The 20,557-nt window shown below is 39.4% G+C and overlaps 1 protein-coding gene across 2 annotated transcripts in view; it reads left to right on the plus strand.

Annotated features, from left to right (window-relative positions):
• The window catches only part of LOC126428102 (disintegrin and metalloproteinase domain-containing protein 10), a 561,823-nt gene extending 551,540 nt beyond the window's left edge, over window positions 1-10,283 (plus strand). Inside the window, exons 14-15 of one of the 2 annotated variants that reach the window (XM_050090004.1) lie at window positions 1,710-1,818; window positions 8,184-10,283. In XM_050090004.1, the coding sequence (XP_049945961.1) occupies window positions 1,710-1,818; window positions 8,184-8,284 (210 nt within the window). In that variant the 3' untranslated portion in view covers window positions 8,285-10,283. Of the gene's footprint in view, window positions 1-1,709; window positions 1,840-8,183 lie in introns of both variants that reach the window. The other variant, XM_050090003.1, reaches the window with a different exon arrangement.
• The last annotated feature ends 10,274 nt before the right edge of the window (window positions 10,284-20,557 follow it).

Genomic DNA, 20,557 nt, shown 5'->3' on the forward strand with positions numbered 1-20,557 from the left:
CAAGGTATACGTGATGTAATACTTGCCAATTTCCTCAGTGTATGTTATATATGAGTACTATTTATGGAGTAACTCGCATTTATTAAAAAAAGTGAGTGAAGTTACAGAAATTGTTTTATGATATTGTGAAACTGCACCTGCTAAGTTATTTTTGCACTTAATTTCCAGCCACATTGAGACATTTGTCATAGAATTTGACAAGTTTTGAAAGTCTGCAGTCATAGAATTCTGCTGCCTGTGACTGACAGCAACCTACGACACTGGTTTTCTACTCTGTCATTGCCAAACCAATTCTAGCCAAGCCACTTCCTCATGTGAACGAAGAGACAGTAATTGCTAGGCACCAAATTGGGGTTATAGGGTGGGTATCTAGTACTTCCCATTTGAACTCTCAAAGTTTGTTCAAAGTACAAGGGTTGGAATTTTAATAGTGGCAACTGTTTATTTACAGCTTTTACAAAATATATACATGCTTCAAAGTTTTTCTGACCTTCAAAGTAGTCACCAGCATTGTGTATAACCCGTGGCCAGTGATGTGGAAGTTGTGGGACACTCTTTGCAGTGCCAGTTGTGTTGACAGTTCGGGCGGTATGGTCTGTTGCGCGATGAATTTGTAGCAGTTCTGAAGCGAATGCCGTGAAGTGTTTCCTTTAGTTTACAAATCGAGTTGAACTCATGAGAGCTTAAGTCAGGGGAGTGCAGTGAGTCGTATAGCACTTAGCAGCCCCATCAGTCAAACAAATCAGTAACAGCTTGCACTGAACATGCTTGAGCACTGTCCTGCAAAATACTGGATGTGCAGAGTCATCAAAAGGCATGTGAAAGAGATTGAGAACTTTTCTGGTTTTCTGTGTGTTTTTTTCTATGACTTCAGTACTCCTGCTGTTCACTGAATGTACGTCATAAGTTATACAAATAAAATAGAAAGAAACATTCCACATGGTAAAAATATATTAAAAACAAAAATTCCATGACTTACCAAATGGGAAAGTGCTGGTAGATAGACACGATAAAAAAACACACAAACACACAAACAAAATTTCAAGCTTTCGCAACCAACGGTTGCTTCGTCAGGAAAGAGGGAAGGAGAGGGAAAGACGAAAGGATGTGGGTTTTAAGGGAGAGAGTAAGGAGTCATTCCAATCCCGGGAGCGGAAAGACTTACCTTAGGGGGAAAAAAGGACAGGTATATATATACACACACACACACACACACACACACACCCACACACACACACACACACACACACACACACACACACACACACACACAAGCAGACATATTTAAAGGCTGGTTGTGTCTGTATATGTGTGGATGGATATGTGTGTGTGTGCGAGTGTATACCTGTCCTTTTTTCCCCCCTAAGGTAAGTCTTTCCGCTCCCGGGATTGGAATGACTCCTTACCCTCTCCCTTAAAACCCACATCCTTTTGTCTTTCCCTCTCCTTCCCTCTTTCCTGACGAAGCAACCGTTGGTTGCGAAAGCTTGAAATTTTGTGTGTGTGTTTGTGTGTTTTTTTATCATGTCTGTCTACCAGCGCTTTCCCATTTGGTAAGTCGTGGAATCTTTGTTTTTGATATAAGTTATACAAAATTAGTTTAGAGCAGAATGCAAACTTTTCTAGATTCTAGACTGGAGGCAGTGTGTTGCCTCGTTATGAAATGTGGAGCCTGCATGGAGCCTGCAGCTCTGTCTTCTGTGTTGCAGAGGGGACCCCCAGCGGGCCTGCCGGTCGGCTCGCACCACCCGGCGCAACTGCGGTCGGGTCCCTCGGGCCACTCCCGAGCCCCTGCCCACGGCTACGGGGAGGGGAGAGGTCAGTACTATGCTCCCAAAGGTAAGCCAGGAGCTCCCTAACCTACGTACTTTTGCTTCCAGTAGCCCATAGTACAAATTAATATTGTTACCATTTATTCTCGGGTCGTCAGTCAGTCGGTCTACCTCGACTTCGTCTCCTGTAGTGATCTCTTCGTATCAGAGTAGTACTTCCACCTGACATCTTATTTTAATGGAAACCGATCCAATTGTTGTTGAGAACTTATTGAGTTCACTACCGGTGTTGGTCTTTACTTTAGACCATTTTCAAGTGGTTATGAATCTTTGTTTTCTTTTTTTAAATTATTTGAAGTTGATTTTGAGAACCACTTGAAAATGGCCTAATGTAAAGGCCATAACTGGTAGTTGACCCAGTAAAATTGTCAGCAGCAACTGTAATGATTTTAATTAATTAAACAAACAGTTGCAGCATCAGCACACTCTCTGAACATGGAGAAACTAATCATGGGTTACCCCAGGAGCCCTTAAACCAAGTGAAATTAAAATGTAAAACATTTTTGTTTGGAAACTGTGTGTGCTAATACAACAGTTCTAGCCAATTAGTGTAACGGAAAAGTATCTGACATTCTCAAAAATGTTAATTATAGTGCTAGTTTTCTGGTGATTTAGTTGACGCATCAACCAAAGATGTATCAACCCATGCTACCAGTTACTTTGATGTCGCTAGAACAAAAATAACATTAATGCTTGTCTTCCTAGGTTCTTGACTGTGAAATAATAATGTCACAGTGTTTGTATACATTTTTCAATTTGCTCTTTCCAGGTGAATCAAATAAATACAAAATTTTTGGAGATCATTGATTCCATTTTAATTGTACTGATAAATTCAAATCCAGTCTTCCACACTGCAGTTGACTACAAAATACAAGAAATATGTAACGCATAACTGTACGACTAACAACAACAACAACAACAACAACAATAACAGCAACCACAACCACAACCTGCTTGGCCTTGCACAGGTCCTTATATAAGAACATAGTTATCCCTGAAGCCAAACTCCTTATTACAGTGTAAATAGATAGATAAAAAATTTACTCACCCAACGACCACAGGGGAACATGCGCACAAAAGGATTTAATGTTTACAAGCTTTCAGAGCCAGTGGGTCCTTTGTCTGGCAGAAGAGTTGAAGGGGAAGAGAGAGGGGTGAAGGAAAAGAGCTGGAGAGGTTATTACAGATGTGTTTGTAAAGTTAATAAAAATTACATATTCATAAAAACTTAAGCATACTAGTCAGATTTTTAATATACTCTGATTTTCTTCTCGTTGCTCCAGCCATGTAAAAAATTTTATAATTTTATTTTTCACACAAAATATTGTAAAATATTTTATTGATCAGTTATTTTTGAAACATGCAAATTTTTGCTGAAGTATCTGATTATTTTAATTAATACCATGTACAGAGACTTTTATTTTTAAGTTACAATGTTTACTGTCTTATGTGAAAGATTATTATCTACTAAACCATTTACAATTTCAGTAATTTCTACTCATTAACTTCACAAAACTGTATTTCATGAGTGAATTATTACCTTTCTGCATTGCAAATCATAGTTTTAACAGGATGGGAATGTGTGTACATGAAATTCCAAATTGTCATAACTTTGTAAATCGAGTGGTATAACTAACTTGCTATTTAGAGGACATTCAGCTGTATGAAAAAGTTTTAAATAATCTATATGTATAAAGCCGAGTGTCCATTTGTTTCTACATCTACATTTACATCTCTATATCTATATAGATACTCTGCTAGCCACTGTACGGTGGGTGGCAGAGGGTACCTTGTACCACTACTACTCATTTCGTTTCCTGTTCCACTCGCAAATAGAGCAATGGAAAAATGACAGTCTATATGCCTCTGTATGAGACCCGATTTCTCATATCTTACCCTTGTGGTCCTTACGCACAATGTATGTTGGTGGCCGTAGAATTGTTCAGCAGTCAGCTTTTGATTCCTGTTCTCTAAATTTTCTCAACAGTAAAAGAACATCGCCTTCCATCCAGGGATTCCCATTCCGTTTCCCAAAGCATTTCCATAAACTTACATTGTGTTCAAACCACCTATAAGAGATCTAGCAGCCCACCTCTGAACTGCTTCAATGTCTTCCTTCAATCAAATCTACTACAGATCTCAAACACTCAAGCAGTAGTCAAGAATAGGCACATCAGTGTCCTTTACAGGTGAACCTTTTTTTCGTAAAATCCTCCCAATAAACCAAAGTCAACAATTCACCTTCCCTACCACAGTTCTCACATGCTCATTCTGTCGCATTTTGCTTGCAACGTTATGCCCAGATATTTAAATGACTTGGCTGTGACAAGCAGGACACTAATAATACTATATCCGAACATTACAGGTTCGATCTTCCTACTGATCCACATTAACTCACATTTTTCTGCATTTAGGGTTAGCCGCCATCATGGCACCAACTAGAAATTTTGTCTAAGTCTCTTGTATCTTCGTATAGTCACTCAACTTCGATACCTTACTGCACACCACAGCATCATCAGCAAACAACCACATATTGCTGCCCACCTTGTCCGCCAAATCATTTATGTACCTTGTGGTTATAATTAAACTTCCCTTATTTAATACATTATAATATGGAAACTAATTACTGTAAGAGTACCAAACTTGGTGACATTAATGTCCAGATTTCCATGTGTCACAGCACCACCAGCCAGTTCCAACAAAATTTTCTCAACAGTGTTTCTTCAAAAGAACATCACCTTCCATTCAGGGGTTCCCATTTGATTTCACAAAGCATTTCCATAAACTTACATAGTGTTCAAACCTACTGTTAATGTATCTAGCAGCCCGCCTCTGAACCGCCGTTCAGGTGCTGTGATCGGTCATAGTCGCAGTGCACTTGTTGAAGTGTCAACATGAGCTTGGACAAAAGGAGCAGGGCATTATTGGATTGTTGGTGAAGCTCTGTTACCAAAACAACAGTAATGCTGCAGCTGCACTTCGAGAATATCATCAGCTGAAAGGGCTATGGAAGGGTCCTCTTTCTCCATGCAGAGCATGAAGAAGTAGTTCGAATCAACTGGAGAAGTGGGTGTTGCTGTGGGAAGCTGATGACTGGTTGCACCACAAGTGGTTGATGAAATTGCTGTTGCTGCGGTAGACAACACTGTGTGCAATTCCTGATCTTCAGGCAGTGTGCTTGCTGTGTCATGACAGTTGAACATCCCGTGGTCCACTGTACGAAAGGTGCTTTGAACCGTTCTCAAATGGTATCTGTACAAGATCCGTATTGTACAGCATCTTGCACCATAGGACGCACAATGACGTGTTAAATTGCAAATTTATTTGCAAATTTTACAGCTGTTTTCTTTCCCACTCTCCAGTTACCTTGCTTATACATGATACTTTCACTTTTTTGTATGTTGTATGTTTGTTTTTTGTCAGACTGCAGCTGTGATTGATTTTCACTGTTGTCTCCTATTTGTGTCAAACACAGTAGATTACATTTTCTTCAATGACTTCCTCTTTTGTTTCCCTAGTTTTTTTCCCAACATGATTTTGTTTTCCAAATCATAGTTTCCGTATCATATAGGCCACTTTTCTGGTGAGAAATTCTCACCCACTTATTGCCTCTTGTCAACCCTTGTCTGTTCCCACAATTTCTGTATGAATTTTTCTGATTTTCTCACCCTTTTTCCTTGCTTTTATTTCGTTTTTCTACATTCTTCCACTCTCTGCTTCTCCTTTTTGCCACTCCCACCATCTCTAGCACTCCAAACTCTCATCTCTTGCCATGGTGAATCCCATCCCATATGACATCCATTCCTTTAAAAAACATGCTTTTGCACTATCAAAACTAAGGTCCCACATCCTGTTTCCTGAAACATGCTTGTCCCTGGGAGTTACTCTCAAAGGCCTAACATTGAAAGTTCCTGTTTTGGGACGTAATACTACTCTACATCAGCCTCTTTTACAGTTTCAAATACAGCAATCTCTCACATTTATCAAGCTAATCCTTAAACTAAAGGCCTTATCTGCCAATTTCCATTCCACCAGGCTTCTCTCCTTGTACAAAATCTTGCACTTACCTGCCCCTCTTGTTTCCTTGGATGATATCATCCACCAAGCCAACATCAGGCTGCAACAACATGCCAGACTTCACCTAAAAAAGCTGCCCATCTTCTCGTAAACTACCTCAACAGTAGTGATCCCTTCCTGCCCCTCTGCAGCTCCCCACTCCTCTCCTAGAAACCAAGCTTGTCCAATCTCCTTAACATCCTGCAGTCTTCACCACTGCCTGCCCGATCAATAACAACAAGAACCTGTCATGACAGTATAGTGTTCCCAACCTCACATCTGAAGCAGCCTCCCTCCCCCACCCCTCCCCTAAATTATCTGCATTATCCTAGGGTCTCCCTTTCAGCCGTAAACCTGCATTTAATCATACCACTTGGGTGAAGGGCCTACTTTCCTTCACATGTAATGTAAACTGGGACTATCACTTTGCAACCAAATCCCAAAACCAACAGCAAACCTGACATTGAACCTTGCCTTTGACAGTTTTGACCATGATCCCAACTTGATCCACCGCCGCTACCTCAGAAGCATCCCTTACAAGCCTTCCAAGAATTTCTCACATCCAGCACTGCATCACAATCCTTCCTCAGGTCTCTACAACATGATCCTAAACTGTCATCTACAGAACTCCAGGATCTTTGTTCCCTAAAAGTTGATGATTCCATCATCATCCTCACAGCGGGCATGGATCTACCACTGTGCTACTTTACCAATGGGAATATGTATGCCAGCTGCATGACACATCCAGGTACAGCATATGCCATCAAGATCAGCACCCACCAAGCGTATATCTGCCATGACTGACCAACCCCTGCAACCCATAGACGCCATTTCCTAGAGTTCCGAAATCTGTGCCCATCCCACTCCCATTGCACACTTTGTTTGTCACCAGTGATGCCACCTCCCTCTATACCAACATCCCCCATGTACATGGGCTGTCTGCTGCTGAACATTTCTCCAGATATATGACATATTTCTTGCTCACCTTAATCAGCTTTATACTTACCAACATATACTTTACCTTTGAGTGACAGACATACAAGCAGATCTAGGCCACAGCTATGGAAACCAGGATGCCTCTTTCCTATGCCAGTCTTTTCATGGATCGCTTGGAGGAGACTTTCCTAGATTCCATAAGCCTTCAGAACATGGTCTGATTTAGACACTTTGATGACATCTTAATGGGCTCAGGGTGAGGCTGCCATGTTAAAATTCTTGGAATCTCTAAATACATTCTCCAAATTAAATTTCACACGGTTATATTCTAAATCCCCTGCCACTTTTCCTTGACATTGATCTTATTGTCAGTGAAGGTCAGTTGCAAACATTACACTGTGTAGAGTTTCTTTCTTATTGTATCCTGTAAGTCTCCCCTGACAGGGGGTTCTGGGTGACTTTTCCAAATTCTACCCCCTTTTCATAAACCTCACCACTCCATTTCCTTCATTGCTCTTCCTTCTCCTTCAACCCTTCTGCCAGAAGAAGGAGTGACTGGCTCCAGAAGCTTGCAAACTTCAATACATTTTATATGTGTGTTCTCTCACGAACTCAAGAACGCAGAAAACCTTGTGCTCCACAGTCGCCATCACTCTCACAACTGACAGTGAAACAGAATGATGGCCCTATTGTCGCGTGAACTCTACCGGCCGCTTCTGAAACCATCACCGCCTGTCCACAGCCGCCCACCAAAAACTTTGAAACTTCCTCTTTTCATTGGTGTAAAGCTTGTTTATTTTGAATTGGTACTTGAATACATACAAATTTTTGAAAAAGGGGTACATCATTTAGAATAAACCTGTTCTATGGAATACACTTTTTAATGTGTACATAACAGTAGTGTCATCAAATAAAAGGACACAAAGTTGCAATATTAACCACTAAAATCAACACTTCTCATATCAGATGTGAGAGTACAGTCACAATCTTAAAAATTAAAATAAACTTTTTCCATAGAGATATCACCACTTGCAGAAGTACATAAACTTTGAAACAGTATTTGTATAGCGAAATTCTTTATATATTGAAACATGAGTGTTGCATCAGCCATTTATATTGCTTTATTGTGAAATTTTTGTATGGCCTCGATCTAGCAGAGAGGGAACTTCATCAAAAGTTTGAGAGCATTCACTTTGTTGTCCTCTTGTACCTTGGGATGTCAGTTTTGCATTTTTTTTTTTTTTTCTGTACTGTGTTTGTGAATTGCTTCCCTGACCACACATCCTTTAATGTTGTGCATGACAAAAAGTGCAGAGACACAGACTTGGAGATTAATAACGTCCTATCTCGTTTTTGCAGCCTCCGCCCCACCGGCCAACTACAGCCGCGGAGCCGACATGTACGCGGGTGCGTACGGTGGCCGCAGCAACGCGTTCGAGATGCGCCACCACAAGGTCTGACAGACGGCGGCTGCCGGCGGAGAGTGGTGCACGCCGGGCCTCTCTTTTGCTGCCCCCCCGGTTTCCGGAGGCTTCCGGAGCCGGCCGCCGCCACCCCCGACATAGTCGCGGGGCGGAGACTACGACGACCACTGCCGCACGAGAGGTGGAACGGCTGTTCTCGGGAGCAAGTGGAGAACTAGTGATTCTTAAAAGGAACATTTGGACCAGATGGGGGGGAGAGAAGGCGGGGTGGCATTATCTGTAAGACTCAGATTATCATTACAATTGTGCTCACTGCGAACTTGTGGAGAGAAACTTTTTTCTGACTGTATGACAAATTCCCACCTTCCACGTGACGTCACGTCATTCACCGTCGCTTTTTGGGGTGTGCGACGCTTCGCCAGTCGGTCGAGCGATAGGCCCGTACGTCTTACTGTCGTACGCCGGATTGCACGAGTACAGCTTGCGTCTCAGAAGGGGTGCAGGCTCTGTGCTAAATCATTTCAGAAGTTTGGTTTTCCACACTGCCCAGAGAGCAAAAGAAGCTGTGGCTGTATGTTGCTGGTGTGGTTGTAAGGTATCGGTTCGGTTTGACGATGTGGTACGCAGTTTGTTTTTTTCCACTCTTCTCCTATAAGGGATAACGCAAAGTTATGGATGACACCTATTTGTGTGACATTAATCTGTAATGAAAGCATATCATTAGAGGTATCTGTCAGTATAACAGCACCAAAGACTTCGATTGTAGGGTTTTAGGGTTATATGACAGAAACTCACTAAATGCATTTGAACTGGTACCCGTGCAGAGCCTGTAAATGTGCAGAGTCCCACAGGCAGTTGTCAAGCTGTATAGCCGTGCAAATACATTGGCGTCGGATACTTCTGTTCCATAATAGATGTGTTCTGATGTGCAACCAGGTAACGGGCTAGATGCTTGCCAACAATGCTCTTTTGTGTTTTATCTTTCACTACATTTCAGCTACCGCCTAGAAATAAACAAAAATAATTCATTGTAATTGTGTCAAAAGAAATACATGCTGCTGCAAATATTGTGATGCAGGTTGAAACAACAATTTCTGTGCACCTCTTTTTTTTTTTTTACCCCCCCAGTTTATTTGGACAGGAAATTTTCAGTAACTGTCTGTGTTCTGCCTGTGCTTTTATGAGAGGTGATAAACATCTTTAGCTGAAGCGAAGTAGCCCAAACAGTATTGTATCTGTGCTGTATTTGATTTTTGCATAGGATTCTGTATATACCTGTGCACAGGCTACTCAGTTATTAGGGAACATGCGAGGTGTTTCTTTCACCTCCTTGAGTTTTATGAAACTTGATGCTGCAAGTGGGTACTCGTGTCTGAGTTACTGTGGACCAATAGAGCAAAGTTGTATCAGTTCATTCCACAAAGAGAATCAGCCCTGAGACATTATGCGGTAGTTTTCGTCCGAAGAGATCTGTGGTCACAAGCTCCCGTGCTCCAGTGGCAGTGTCCCCCTTTATATTAGCATCATTTTTTTGACTACATGTTTGTGCTACCTGTTGCACATGAACTTGTGATTTTGTTTATTAGTTATGGATATATTTATTGTTAACAATGTTAGATATTTGCATTAAGTTTTACACTTGACGTTGGTAGAAAGTCTGACTGAGCAGTGGTGGAGCTACCTAAGAGAGAAAATATTTTGTGTAAATTTTTGCTGTAATTTAAAAACATTTCGTAACTTTGCTGATAATTTGAAAGATTATTTATGGCATTTAATATTTTGAGCTATGTAAGCAGTTTATGTCTTATTTGAGTGTCAGCAGTTTTTGGTTTTACCTTTCTTTTGTTACGCTTGTATGTGTGAAATTTTATTTTTGTCTTGTAACGATATGGTAGCTCAGTACTGATGGATATTACATGTTTCACATTTTGTATTTGGAAGTAACTTGTTCGTACTCAAACGCAGTATTATTGTGCTCATGTTCCACTTGTCTCTTTCTTTTTTTGTGTAATAAAAGTGATTGATAAGATTGCAATTATTTTTCATTTCACGTTGTTTAGCAACAGCAAACACTGCATGTTATATGCCAAAACGTTCATTTCAGTAATCTGCCTGAAAATATAATTTGAGGGCTTGCATATTTGTTTGGTATTTGTTTTGAAAGAAGTCAGTATGAGCTATCTGCATGTTTGATGATCTTCTAAGACCCTTGTATTCTTGTAATATTTTTAAGTAGGAAAAAACTGCAGTTTTATTAAACAAAATTGCATGTGCTGGTAGAAAACTGACATTTACAGTTGGGGAGTCTGGTGTATCTAACCAACAGTAATCTGTGCAGAGTCAGTTTGCCCTCTTCCCCTCTTAAGCTTCAGCTGCTGAAACTGCTCCTTTAATTATTATTGTGTCTTAGCTCCATAGGCCATGTCTGTCGCTTGATAAATGCATTTCATGTGCATCTTTACTGAAAATTCCCAAATCAAAAGAAATTATTTGCAAAGACATATATATTGAAAACTTGGAAAACTTTCTTATTCCCTATGCTTCTGTAATTGAAAGGTTCAGCGAAAAAAAAGTGTTAACCCTCAATTTAGAAAGGGATAGATTGAGGAATTTACCTGTTGTGTTTCTGAATGAATGTGCCATATGCTGAAAGCATGTAGTTTCATATGTACCACTAAAAAGCACTGTGTGTTAAATAATTTTATTTTGTCTTATTGTATTTATGTTATTGTCTTTGACTTTAACCAAACGTGTTACATGCAATACCTCAGAAAAAGTTCGTGCGTACACCACACACACACACACACACACACACACACAGAGTGTTGAAAAAAGTTGAGTATTTTGAAAGGTTGAAAAAGATTGTGAATACTCATTCAAGCAAGGGGCTAAATGGTGTTTGGTTGCAGATAGGTTTATAGTGATTGCATTGGTGCTTCATCAACAGTGTTTTGACATTTTTCAGTAACCTAGCACTCTCAGTACACTTAGTCTGAGCATCAGATGGTCTGCAGTCAGATGTGTGATTTGATTTGTGTTCTGTAATTTCACTGAAACATGTGTTATTGTATGATAAATTGCTCACAACTCTGGGCGTGTACTGTGACATCCAACCTACTTAGACAGATGACTTCACTTTAGTGTTTATTGTCATTTTACCGCTTTTATGTACAAATGGTTCAGTATTTTCTCTTTTCAGTTTGCAATCATTTGTTAGTAATAGAATCCTACTACTGAAAAACTGGTACAGTAGGTACCATTTTGTGTTACAGTTCAGCAAATGGAAGTAATGTGTGCATGAAATTATCTACAACGTAGAGCACTGCTTGATAAGTTGTTCAGAGATATGTTCCCTAACATCACCAAAGGAAAACATTGGAAGGCCTCACTCGTTCCATACACCTGCTATGGACAAGCAACCTCAGTGTTTTCCAGTCCCTGTCTTCTCCTACAGTTTTTACCCTCCACAGCTGCCTCAGTAGAAGTTATTTTTTGATGTTCTCCTCATTTCTTATCTTACCAGTCTACTCAATTTGCAATATCGTCCTATTGCACCATGTCTGCATTACTTGATCTCTTCTTTTTTCAGTTTTCAACAGTCTGTTTCAGTTAGGTACAATACTATGCTCCAAATGCACATTCTCAGAAATTTCTTCCTCACGTTAAGGCCAATATTTGATTCTAGCGATCTTCTGTTAACAAGTAATGCCATCTTTACGAGTGCTGGTCTGCTTTTTATGTCATCCTTGCTTTGTCCACCTCGTGTTAGTTTGGTTACAAGGTCGTGGTATTCCTTCACTTTGCTTCATGGTCTCCAGTTTTGATGTTAAGTTTATAACCAATTTCATTTCTTCTACTCCTCTTTGATGTAGTCTCTCTTTGGTTTACCTTCAGTCTGTATTCTTATCTCATTAGACTGTTCATTCCATCGACTAGATCTAATCGTAGTTCATCTTAACAGTGGTATCCTTTCTTCCTCTGCAATTTTAATCCAACTCCTGAACCTTCCTTTTATTTCCTTCATTACTTCTTCAGCATATAGATTGAACAGTGGAATCAGTAGACTACATCACTGTTTTACATCCTTCCTAATGTGAGCCCTCCCTTTCTTATTTTTCCTTCTTTGTTCTTATCCATATTTTTTGTTATCTGTATTTCCCTATAGCTTACACATATTTTCCTGTCTGTTTCAAACACATTGCACAATTTTGCAACACCTTTCCTAAGTTGAATCCGATGAATGTGTATACATTTAGTGGACCAAAAGCCTGCAGCCAGTGTTCACCGGTTAGCAACATTCTATTGTCTGCATTGCAAACATTGTGCGATGAAATTTATTGACCTGGGTGGTTGTCATGGCTTGCCCCTCCTGTGAACCTATGTTTCTTCAACTTGTTTTTCTTATTTTGATAAATGCGACCACCTCTCAAAATATTGAACAGCTACGTTAACTCTGTGCGTGTGTGTGTGTGTGTGTGTGTGTGTGTGTGTGTGCACTCGGGGACACACACAAAAAGAACAGATTTCTGTAGCTTACAGTGGCAGTATTTTGGCAAAGGATTTTTTATCAGTTGGGAGTATCTATTATGATAACACTGCCTTTTTTTAAATAATTTTTTATTTTTATTTTTTATTTTTTATTTTTTATTTTTTTGCAAGAAATATATCTCTAGTAAAGTTTGTTGTGAACTTTGCCTGTCAGATATCATGACTGCCTTAAAATCCTGATGTGTACAGAGAAGCTCTGACCTTGCTGATGAATAAATGCAAAAAGGAAACTTCAGGGGAGCATAAGAAGTTAAGTGAGGGCATAATTTTTGTATCTTCTCTCCGCTACACTAACTTTGCTGTGTAAACGTTTTTGTTGCTGGGTGGTATAACGTGTACAAGCATCTATACATGAGCTACAGTCACGAAGTTTTAACTACCACTTTGAAAAACAGTCGTGTAGTTAATTTTCTGTTTGTTCACTGGTACTCATCTCCAGTCCTGGTACAAGTCGAAGTCTGCACGCTACAGTACCTAGCAGGCCGCTGGGGTAGCCAAAACCATGGATACTAGAATACACAGTAGGGGTCATGCACAGGAAGGGTTTGAGCTGTGACGTTACCGCACATCCTCCTCTCATGCCGCACTGCACTGAAGCTTATAGGCACACGGCGCACTCGTGTCTAACTCATACACAGGTAGGAATGTAATAGGGTTTAGTGTGTTATTGTTTCCGTTATTATTATTAAGCTTTATATTAAACTATGTTTTTCTGTGGTTGATGAAATGGTATTGTAAAGCCTCCGAACTATGCCTGTTCCAGATTTTGTTAATAACTCTGAATATTCAAAACATTAAGGTTTAAATCAATCAAACCTGGTAGAACACTAAATTGTCTGAATCTTCTATTTAATAATGACTTCACCAGGAAGAAGACATTTTAGTATGTCTCTGACAAAATATAATGCTTTATAAGATGTACTACATAAAGTCGCATCCTTCAAAATCTTCACCGTCCTTTCATAACAACTTGTTGTTGACAGTCAGAAAAGAGCCCTGAATCACTTTTTGAACTTGTTTTAATTTCGTGTAACTCAGACATACATCGAGAGAGATGATCCTGTAAATCTGCATTGCTTTTCGTAAGGCCTTTTATTTTCGCTTCCATAATTTCTAATTGTTGGCATAAGCATGCACTGTTGCATTCACAGCAGTGTTTGTTTTCATGGTTGATGTTTTGTCCTGTAGTAATTTCATCATCATTTGGTAATACATTTATCTGTAAGACATCATTTACTTCTTTAAAGGAGCTTCGTTATTGTGCCCAAATATTTCTCACATTATTAGGCTCATTACTACACCCTAAATCAGCACAGGAGGGTGGGAGTTTTAGAAATGGAAGAGCATCAGCCTTCCTGTTGCATTTTGAAACAATATTCAACAGTTCACTTTTCAGATCCCTTTCATTATCCACATGATTCAAATGTATTGAGCAGACATGAGCATTTTCAACTCAAAACAAATCTGCCCATTTATATGTGTTTATTCATTCTTGTTTCATCTCATGGTTTTAGGAAAATTGTGAAATTTAGTTCCTAACTTACTTAGCTGTCTGCTGTGGGTAGCACAGTTGGCAGTTATGCAGCAAACCATTTTTTTTGTCACTTAAAAACTTACTCTAAAACAGCCGTGAATACACTGGTAATTGTGGCATTACTCTGAACTCAGTCATGAGTAACTAATAAAAATTTGCACTGCCATAAACAACCTAGGTTTCGTTCATGCAGTAGGTTATGGTAACTGCAGGCTACTGAGTGCTGCTCGAGTTCATTCTAATGTCAGCAGCACAGCTTGGTACTGCACATACGCCTCGTGATCCCTACCGTGTATTCTAGCATCCGTCGCCAAAACCAATGGCGCAGCTCATTGGTAGAATGGGGTACCACATGGTAGTTCACTTTTGCACACCAACAGAGATGTTGCAGCTGTTGTCAGGCCAATCCAGATGTCTTCTTTAGCTGTCTGGATTGGTCTGGGACAGCTGCAACATCTATGCTTGTGGCAAGAGTGCACTAACATGTGGTACTCCATTCTATCAATGAGCTGTGCCATAAGGTTTTGGCTTCTCCAGTGACATGCTAGGTACTGAGGCATGTGGACTTCAATGTATATCAATAGCTGAGACATGTACAACCTATGTCCAAACATTTCCTGCTTGACTGCATTTTTAAAACTTTAAAAATAAAACTATGGTGCTATTTTTCAATATAGTCATCCTTTATTTCAATACACTTTTCACATCTGTGAATTAACAGTTCTGTGCCTCTCTTTCATTTCATCATCATCTTCATACTCAAATTTCCTTCCTTGATGATCTTTCTTCAGTTTGGAGAAGAGGTAGTAGTCACTTGGGGTTGGACTATAGGGTGGATGGTCAATCTCCTGGAAGCCACGTTGTGACATTGTTGCCGTATGAACTGGCACATTGTCACGGAGAAAGATGAACACTGCGTGACACCCTTTTTCACCTGTTCGTTTGATGGAGTTGTGTAATTTGTGCAGAAGTGAAGCTTAGTATTGTGTGTATACCTTCATTTGAAATCAACTGTGAGAATTCTTCTGGAATCCCACAAGATTGTTACTGTGACCACCTTTGTGGACTCAGTGACCTTTGCCTTTCTTGGTGGAGCTTCATTTGGTTTACGTCATTAAAGAGATTCTCTTTCGGACAGTGGATCATAATAAAGAACCATAGTTTCATCTCCTGTACCAGTGGGGACTTCATTCTGGTTGCCAGGGCACAGCTTCAAACACTCAATGCAAAAAGTCACATGGTACTCCTTTTGCACTGCACAGAGAAGTCTGGACAACCGTCTTGCTCTGACTTCCTTGATGTGCAAGTGATCGTGTACGTGATCCAAAGAATGATTATTTAGGTAACCCTAATCTTGCTACAATTTCCTTGATTTTCAACTGCCCATCATTCAGAACTTTTACTTTCAACAATAGTAATGGTTTCCTCAGTCACAACTTCAGCAGGTCATCTGACATGTAGATCGTCAGCAGTGCTCTCCCTGCCGAGATGGAACTGTTTAGATGATTCTTTCACAGTGGAGTTTGAAGGGGAAGCACAACCATAAACACCATCCAAGCGGACTTGGATTTCAGCTGGTGCAAACCCTTCTTTTGTCAGGAACTTTATCAGTGCACAGTACTCACTTTTACCCATCGTAGCACCACAGCGCACAACATCTCAGTTGAACGAGTGCCACTGTCTGACTGAAGCTAGTAGCGGGCCACAATTCGTGTGCTCATCTACAGACTGGTGTCGTTATCTACTCTCCGAGGCATTCTAACCTTTACGCTCATTTTCAAGTTCAGGTCAGAAGCTTATGGAACCTACCTTGTACCAGCAAACAAACAAAAAAGTTAACTACATGACTTATTTTGTCACGGTGAGTTACAGCTTTATGTATACTGCTTGTACATATTGACTAGTAACGGAAATTTTCTTTCTCATATACTGCTACTGCTATTTGCTTTATTTGTCAGTAAGGCCCATAAATTGTCACATTTCATATCTCCTCCTATTCTTTTACAGTGTTTTTGAATTACTGGGGCCTCTCAGTATGTCCTAGAATACTAATGATTGCAAAAAAAAAAAATAAAAATAAAAATAAATTAGTATCATAGAATCAAATTCTGTGCTTCAAGATTCAACCATTGCAAGTTTAAGTGTAAACAGATTGGGCTAGCTGAGCATACATCTGAAAATTCATCTTCATAGGTTTGGAGGATGTCTCCAGCATAAGGAGATGAAACTTGAGACAATAATGTGCCCTAGACCACAGCCTAGCGCTCATAAAACAAGTGTTACAAGGGAATCACCTATCAGTTTGGAGAGCTTGAATTGTGTGATCGAGCTGACATCTTTGATTTTGTGAATTTGTTATGGACGTGGAGCAGCTTTCTTATGGCCCATTTCATGTAACATTTACAAGCAATCAGAATGGTTAAACTGACGGTCTCTTTTTGCTCAAGCAAGCTGTGTTATTTGCGCATTATAGGTGCAGTTTCTGCTTCTGAAGTCGAGCATCTTGATCTTTGTGGCTAGGAGTTACTTGGGGTTTGTTCGTTGGACAACTGGCATGTGGCAAACTAAAGGAAAGTAAGACAGTTTAAATGTTAATATCATTTTACTTAAAACAGCTATTTAGTAATCCTGTTTTGCTACTTCTGGTCCTTGTAATGGAATGCTGATTATATGTGGTGTTTTTTTCCCTACTAACTGCACTGGCAATTGAACACCAAAATATTGCTTTTTAACGATAAAGTTCAGAAACCCTTGCCCCTCAAAATTTGCTGTTTGCAAACAGTCCCTAAACTCTGTGTATGTGAAACATTACTATTTTCTTAAGATTATGTAGTAAATAATTTGATGTTAACTTTGTGATTTTACAGACTTTCTACCAAAAGCAGTGATTATGTAATTGGGGTGGCACATGGACACATATGTGACTGAAGCTTTTCTGATGAGGCCTCTGTTTGTGCAGATTACGCACAAATTGTATCTTTTCTAAATCGGTCACTGTGGCGAAACAAGGAATGGAAGATAATTTTAAATTCTGATGGTGTCTGTCAACTAACAAAGTTTGGGAAAAAAAGTTATTCCATCTTTCTATTTTAATGAGGGATCAAGAAGACATGTAGCTTTTGGAAAATTTCCTACCAAGCTTCATTGGAGGAACCACAAAACTAGAATTACATTCTGTATATGCTGCTCGTTGCCTTACAGTTTCCTTAATATGTTTTCAATTTTTATGCCAGCTCAGATTGTTTAATTTTCTGTGTTATTCCCTGTTTGCAAAATTGCTGTGCTTGTCTGATCTGGCTATTTTGCTTTAGTACAGGTTCATTTATGGATTCAGGCGCATGTGCGCGCCCACGCATGTGCGTGCGCACGCGCGCGCGCGCGCCCACACACACACACACACACACACACACACACACACACACACACACACACTTATGGTGGGCGCCTGACTAAGATTTTCTCTAGAAACTTCATGCAGAGTGCATACTTTTTGCAGATGTTGTGCAAATACATACTAAATTGTATATTTTTACATAAAGAACAAGTTGATAACAATAAACTGAAAAGGTTATAATAAGATTGCCATAAGGATCACCTACACTTGTAACTTTGCATTTTATTATTATGATTTGCAAAACAAGTTAGCATGCAAGGTTTTGTGTTGTTGTGAATTTTTTTAAAAGCAATATGTGTCAGTTTGTGCTGGCCTCATTTCAGATGCATTAAATGAGGGCAAGATGCCTTGTGTTCATTATTTTAGTTTATAAATGCAAAGCTAATGACTTTGTCTATGCTATGATTCCTATCACTTGCTTGAAACTCTATATTTGTTCTCATGCTTCACCCTTTCCAATACGTCATCACATACAGAAACCTGTTCACTATTCAGTTTCTTGGAGAGCAGTGATGTCCCCTCCCGAAACACTGTCTCTCTTCTTACTCTTGTCTTCCAAAAATTGAAAATAATTATGTGCTTGAAGTACATAGTTTTTTTAAAATGCAAAACAGAAGACTCTGCAGTTTTCATGAATTTAATCCCCCTCAGCAGGTGTTAGGGAAACAAAATGGTTTGAAACATCATGTCCGGCAGAGTGAATTTTCTTTTCCTTCCATTCCAGTATGGTTTATTGTTGTTATATACTAGTGAAAGAGCAGTAGATGAGTAAGTTCAATGTACAATAGGCCTTGTTTCAGTTGTACCATACCAGACCGATCATGAGGACAATGTTCGGAATGAAGGTGTAACAGTGAAGCTAAAAAGTAGTCTTATTCACTCTTTGATGGCATAATGGAGGTTTCTGTTACAGTTCTGCTCAATTAGCCATGTGCCCCTCTAATGTGAAATTTAATTTTAAGATCTATGCTTTGCAGATCTGTTATGTCTCAGGCAATGCCAAATAATGTCTTCATGCCAAAAAATTATTAGGTGATATTGTGTGTGTGTGTGTGTGTGTGTGTGTGTGTGTGTGTGTGTGTGAGAGAGAGAGAGAGAGAGAGAGAGAGAGTGAGAGAGAGATGGCATAAAAAGAAGATGGAAAAAAAGAAAGCATTTGTAAGTGTTGGAAATGTTCTGTATAAACACAAATTAATTATGTATGCATGTAGTTTAAAGTTGTGCCTCTCCTTTCTGAGTGTGCCTGAACACAAATACAGTGTTGTATGTGAATGTATCTATCAGGTGGGATTTACCACCTGTAGCAAAAGTTGATAACAAAGGAAAAAGGGAGGAATGCATTTTGACTCGTATTGTAACGCATTTGAAATTGAAGTCACAACGTACAATAATTATGCGTAATGTAATTGATAACTGTATATATGATACATACATTTTAATATAAATCTTATTTCTGTATTACCACATTTTTATCAGTGTGTTCTATGTGGGAGTCGCTGTGTGCATGTGTTGTGCAGATGGACAAAGCCAGAAAGGTCTGCCAATCAGATTTTCTCGTGCTTTCGAAAACTTTGTTTCCTGTAATCTGTGTTTGTTCCACGGGCTGACTGTTGATATTATGCAGCCATATGTATAAAGAGATTAAGTCTGTTGACATATATTTCTTTAATGTGTATGTAATTAACTGTGTATTCACAGACGGTGAGGTTAAAGTTAGTTTCAAGTTTGTCGCACTATTGAATTCCTTCTGCAAGACTTTCACATTTAGAAAAGAGTTGATCTCCTGTATTATTTCTTTACTGCCATTCATTGTAATACTCATAGCTACAATAGATGTGAATGGCTGAGGTTGTTCCACAAATCGTGTGTAACTGATCAAAACAGTGTGTGCAGTGTTCCGATTCTCAGGAAGTGAGACGGTAGTGAAAAACCATTTGATTATTTTGTTAAAATAAGTGTCCATGGCAATTACATTTTTGGTATTTTGTGCATTTACAACTGCATATTTACTTTTTAAAATCTGATGAAATCAATGTTATTCAATTAAAAATACTTCAGAAGACTATTATTCTTTCTTAATAATAAACTCTGTTAATTAATACCTGGTTTGGAAACAGTGTTGGTTGACTTCACAGTTGCAGGTTGGCAAGGGATCGTATCAGGAATGAGACAGATGCTGCAGGGAAGAACCAGTTGTGGCCAACAGATCTAATAAAAATTAAAACTTTAAATGTAGGTGACTATTGTCACTGACTACTGAACACAAAGTGGTATTAACTAAAGAAACAAAAGATACATGCTGGTGGTAATGGGAAGTGCTACACCATGAACGCCATGACAAAACTCTACTACACTGATACCCCAAAATTTCCATGCCTAGGGACTGTGTTGATTAAAATATCATCATTATGGGAGTGTATTTTGAGTATAGAAATAATTATTTTGAAAAATCTATTTGATACAAGGTGCATTCCATAAGTAATGCAATCAAATTCATAAAAAATCATTAATTGAATATATATGTACAAATAATCAAAAATTTTCAAAATAGCACCCTCTTGCGTTGATACACTTCTGGAGGTGGTGGTTCCATGCCTGGAAGGCATCCTGGAATGCCTTTTCCGGAATGTCCTTTAGAGCTGATTTAACATGCGCCTGGATCCTTTCAGTCGTGTACCAATGTTTTCCTTTCATGACTCCTTTTAACCGAGGAAACAAAAAAAAAAAAGTCAGCGGGAGCCAGGTCAGGACTGTAGGGAGGCTGGAGAACCAATGGGATCTCGGTCCGGGTCAGGAAGTCGTTGACAATGAAGGCGCTGTGACTCGGCGCGTT

The sequence above is a fragment of the Schistocerca serialis genome, chromosome 12, assembly GCF_023864345.2.
Source record: "Schistocerca serialis cubense isolate TAMUIC-IGC-003099 chromosome 12, iqSchSeri2.2, whole genome shotgun sequence".
NCBI classification, from domain to species: domain Eukaryota; kingdom Metazoa; phylum Arthropoda; class Insecta; order Orthoptera; family Acrididae; genus Schistocerca; species Schistocerca serialis.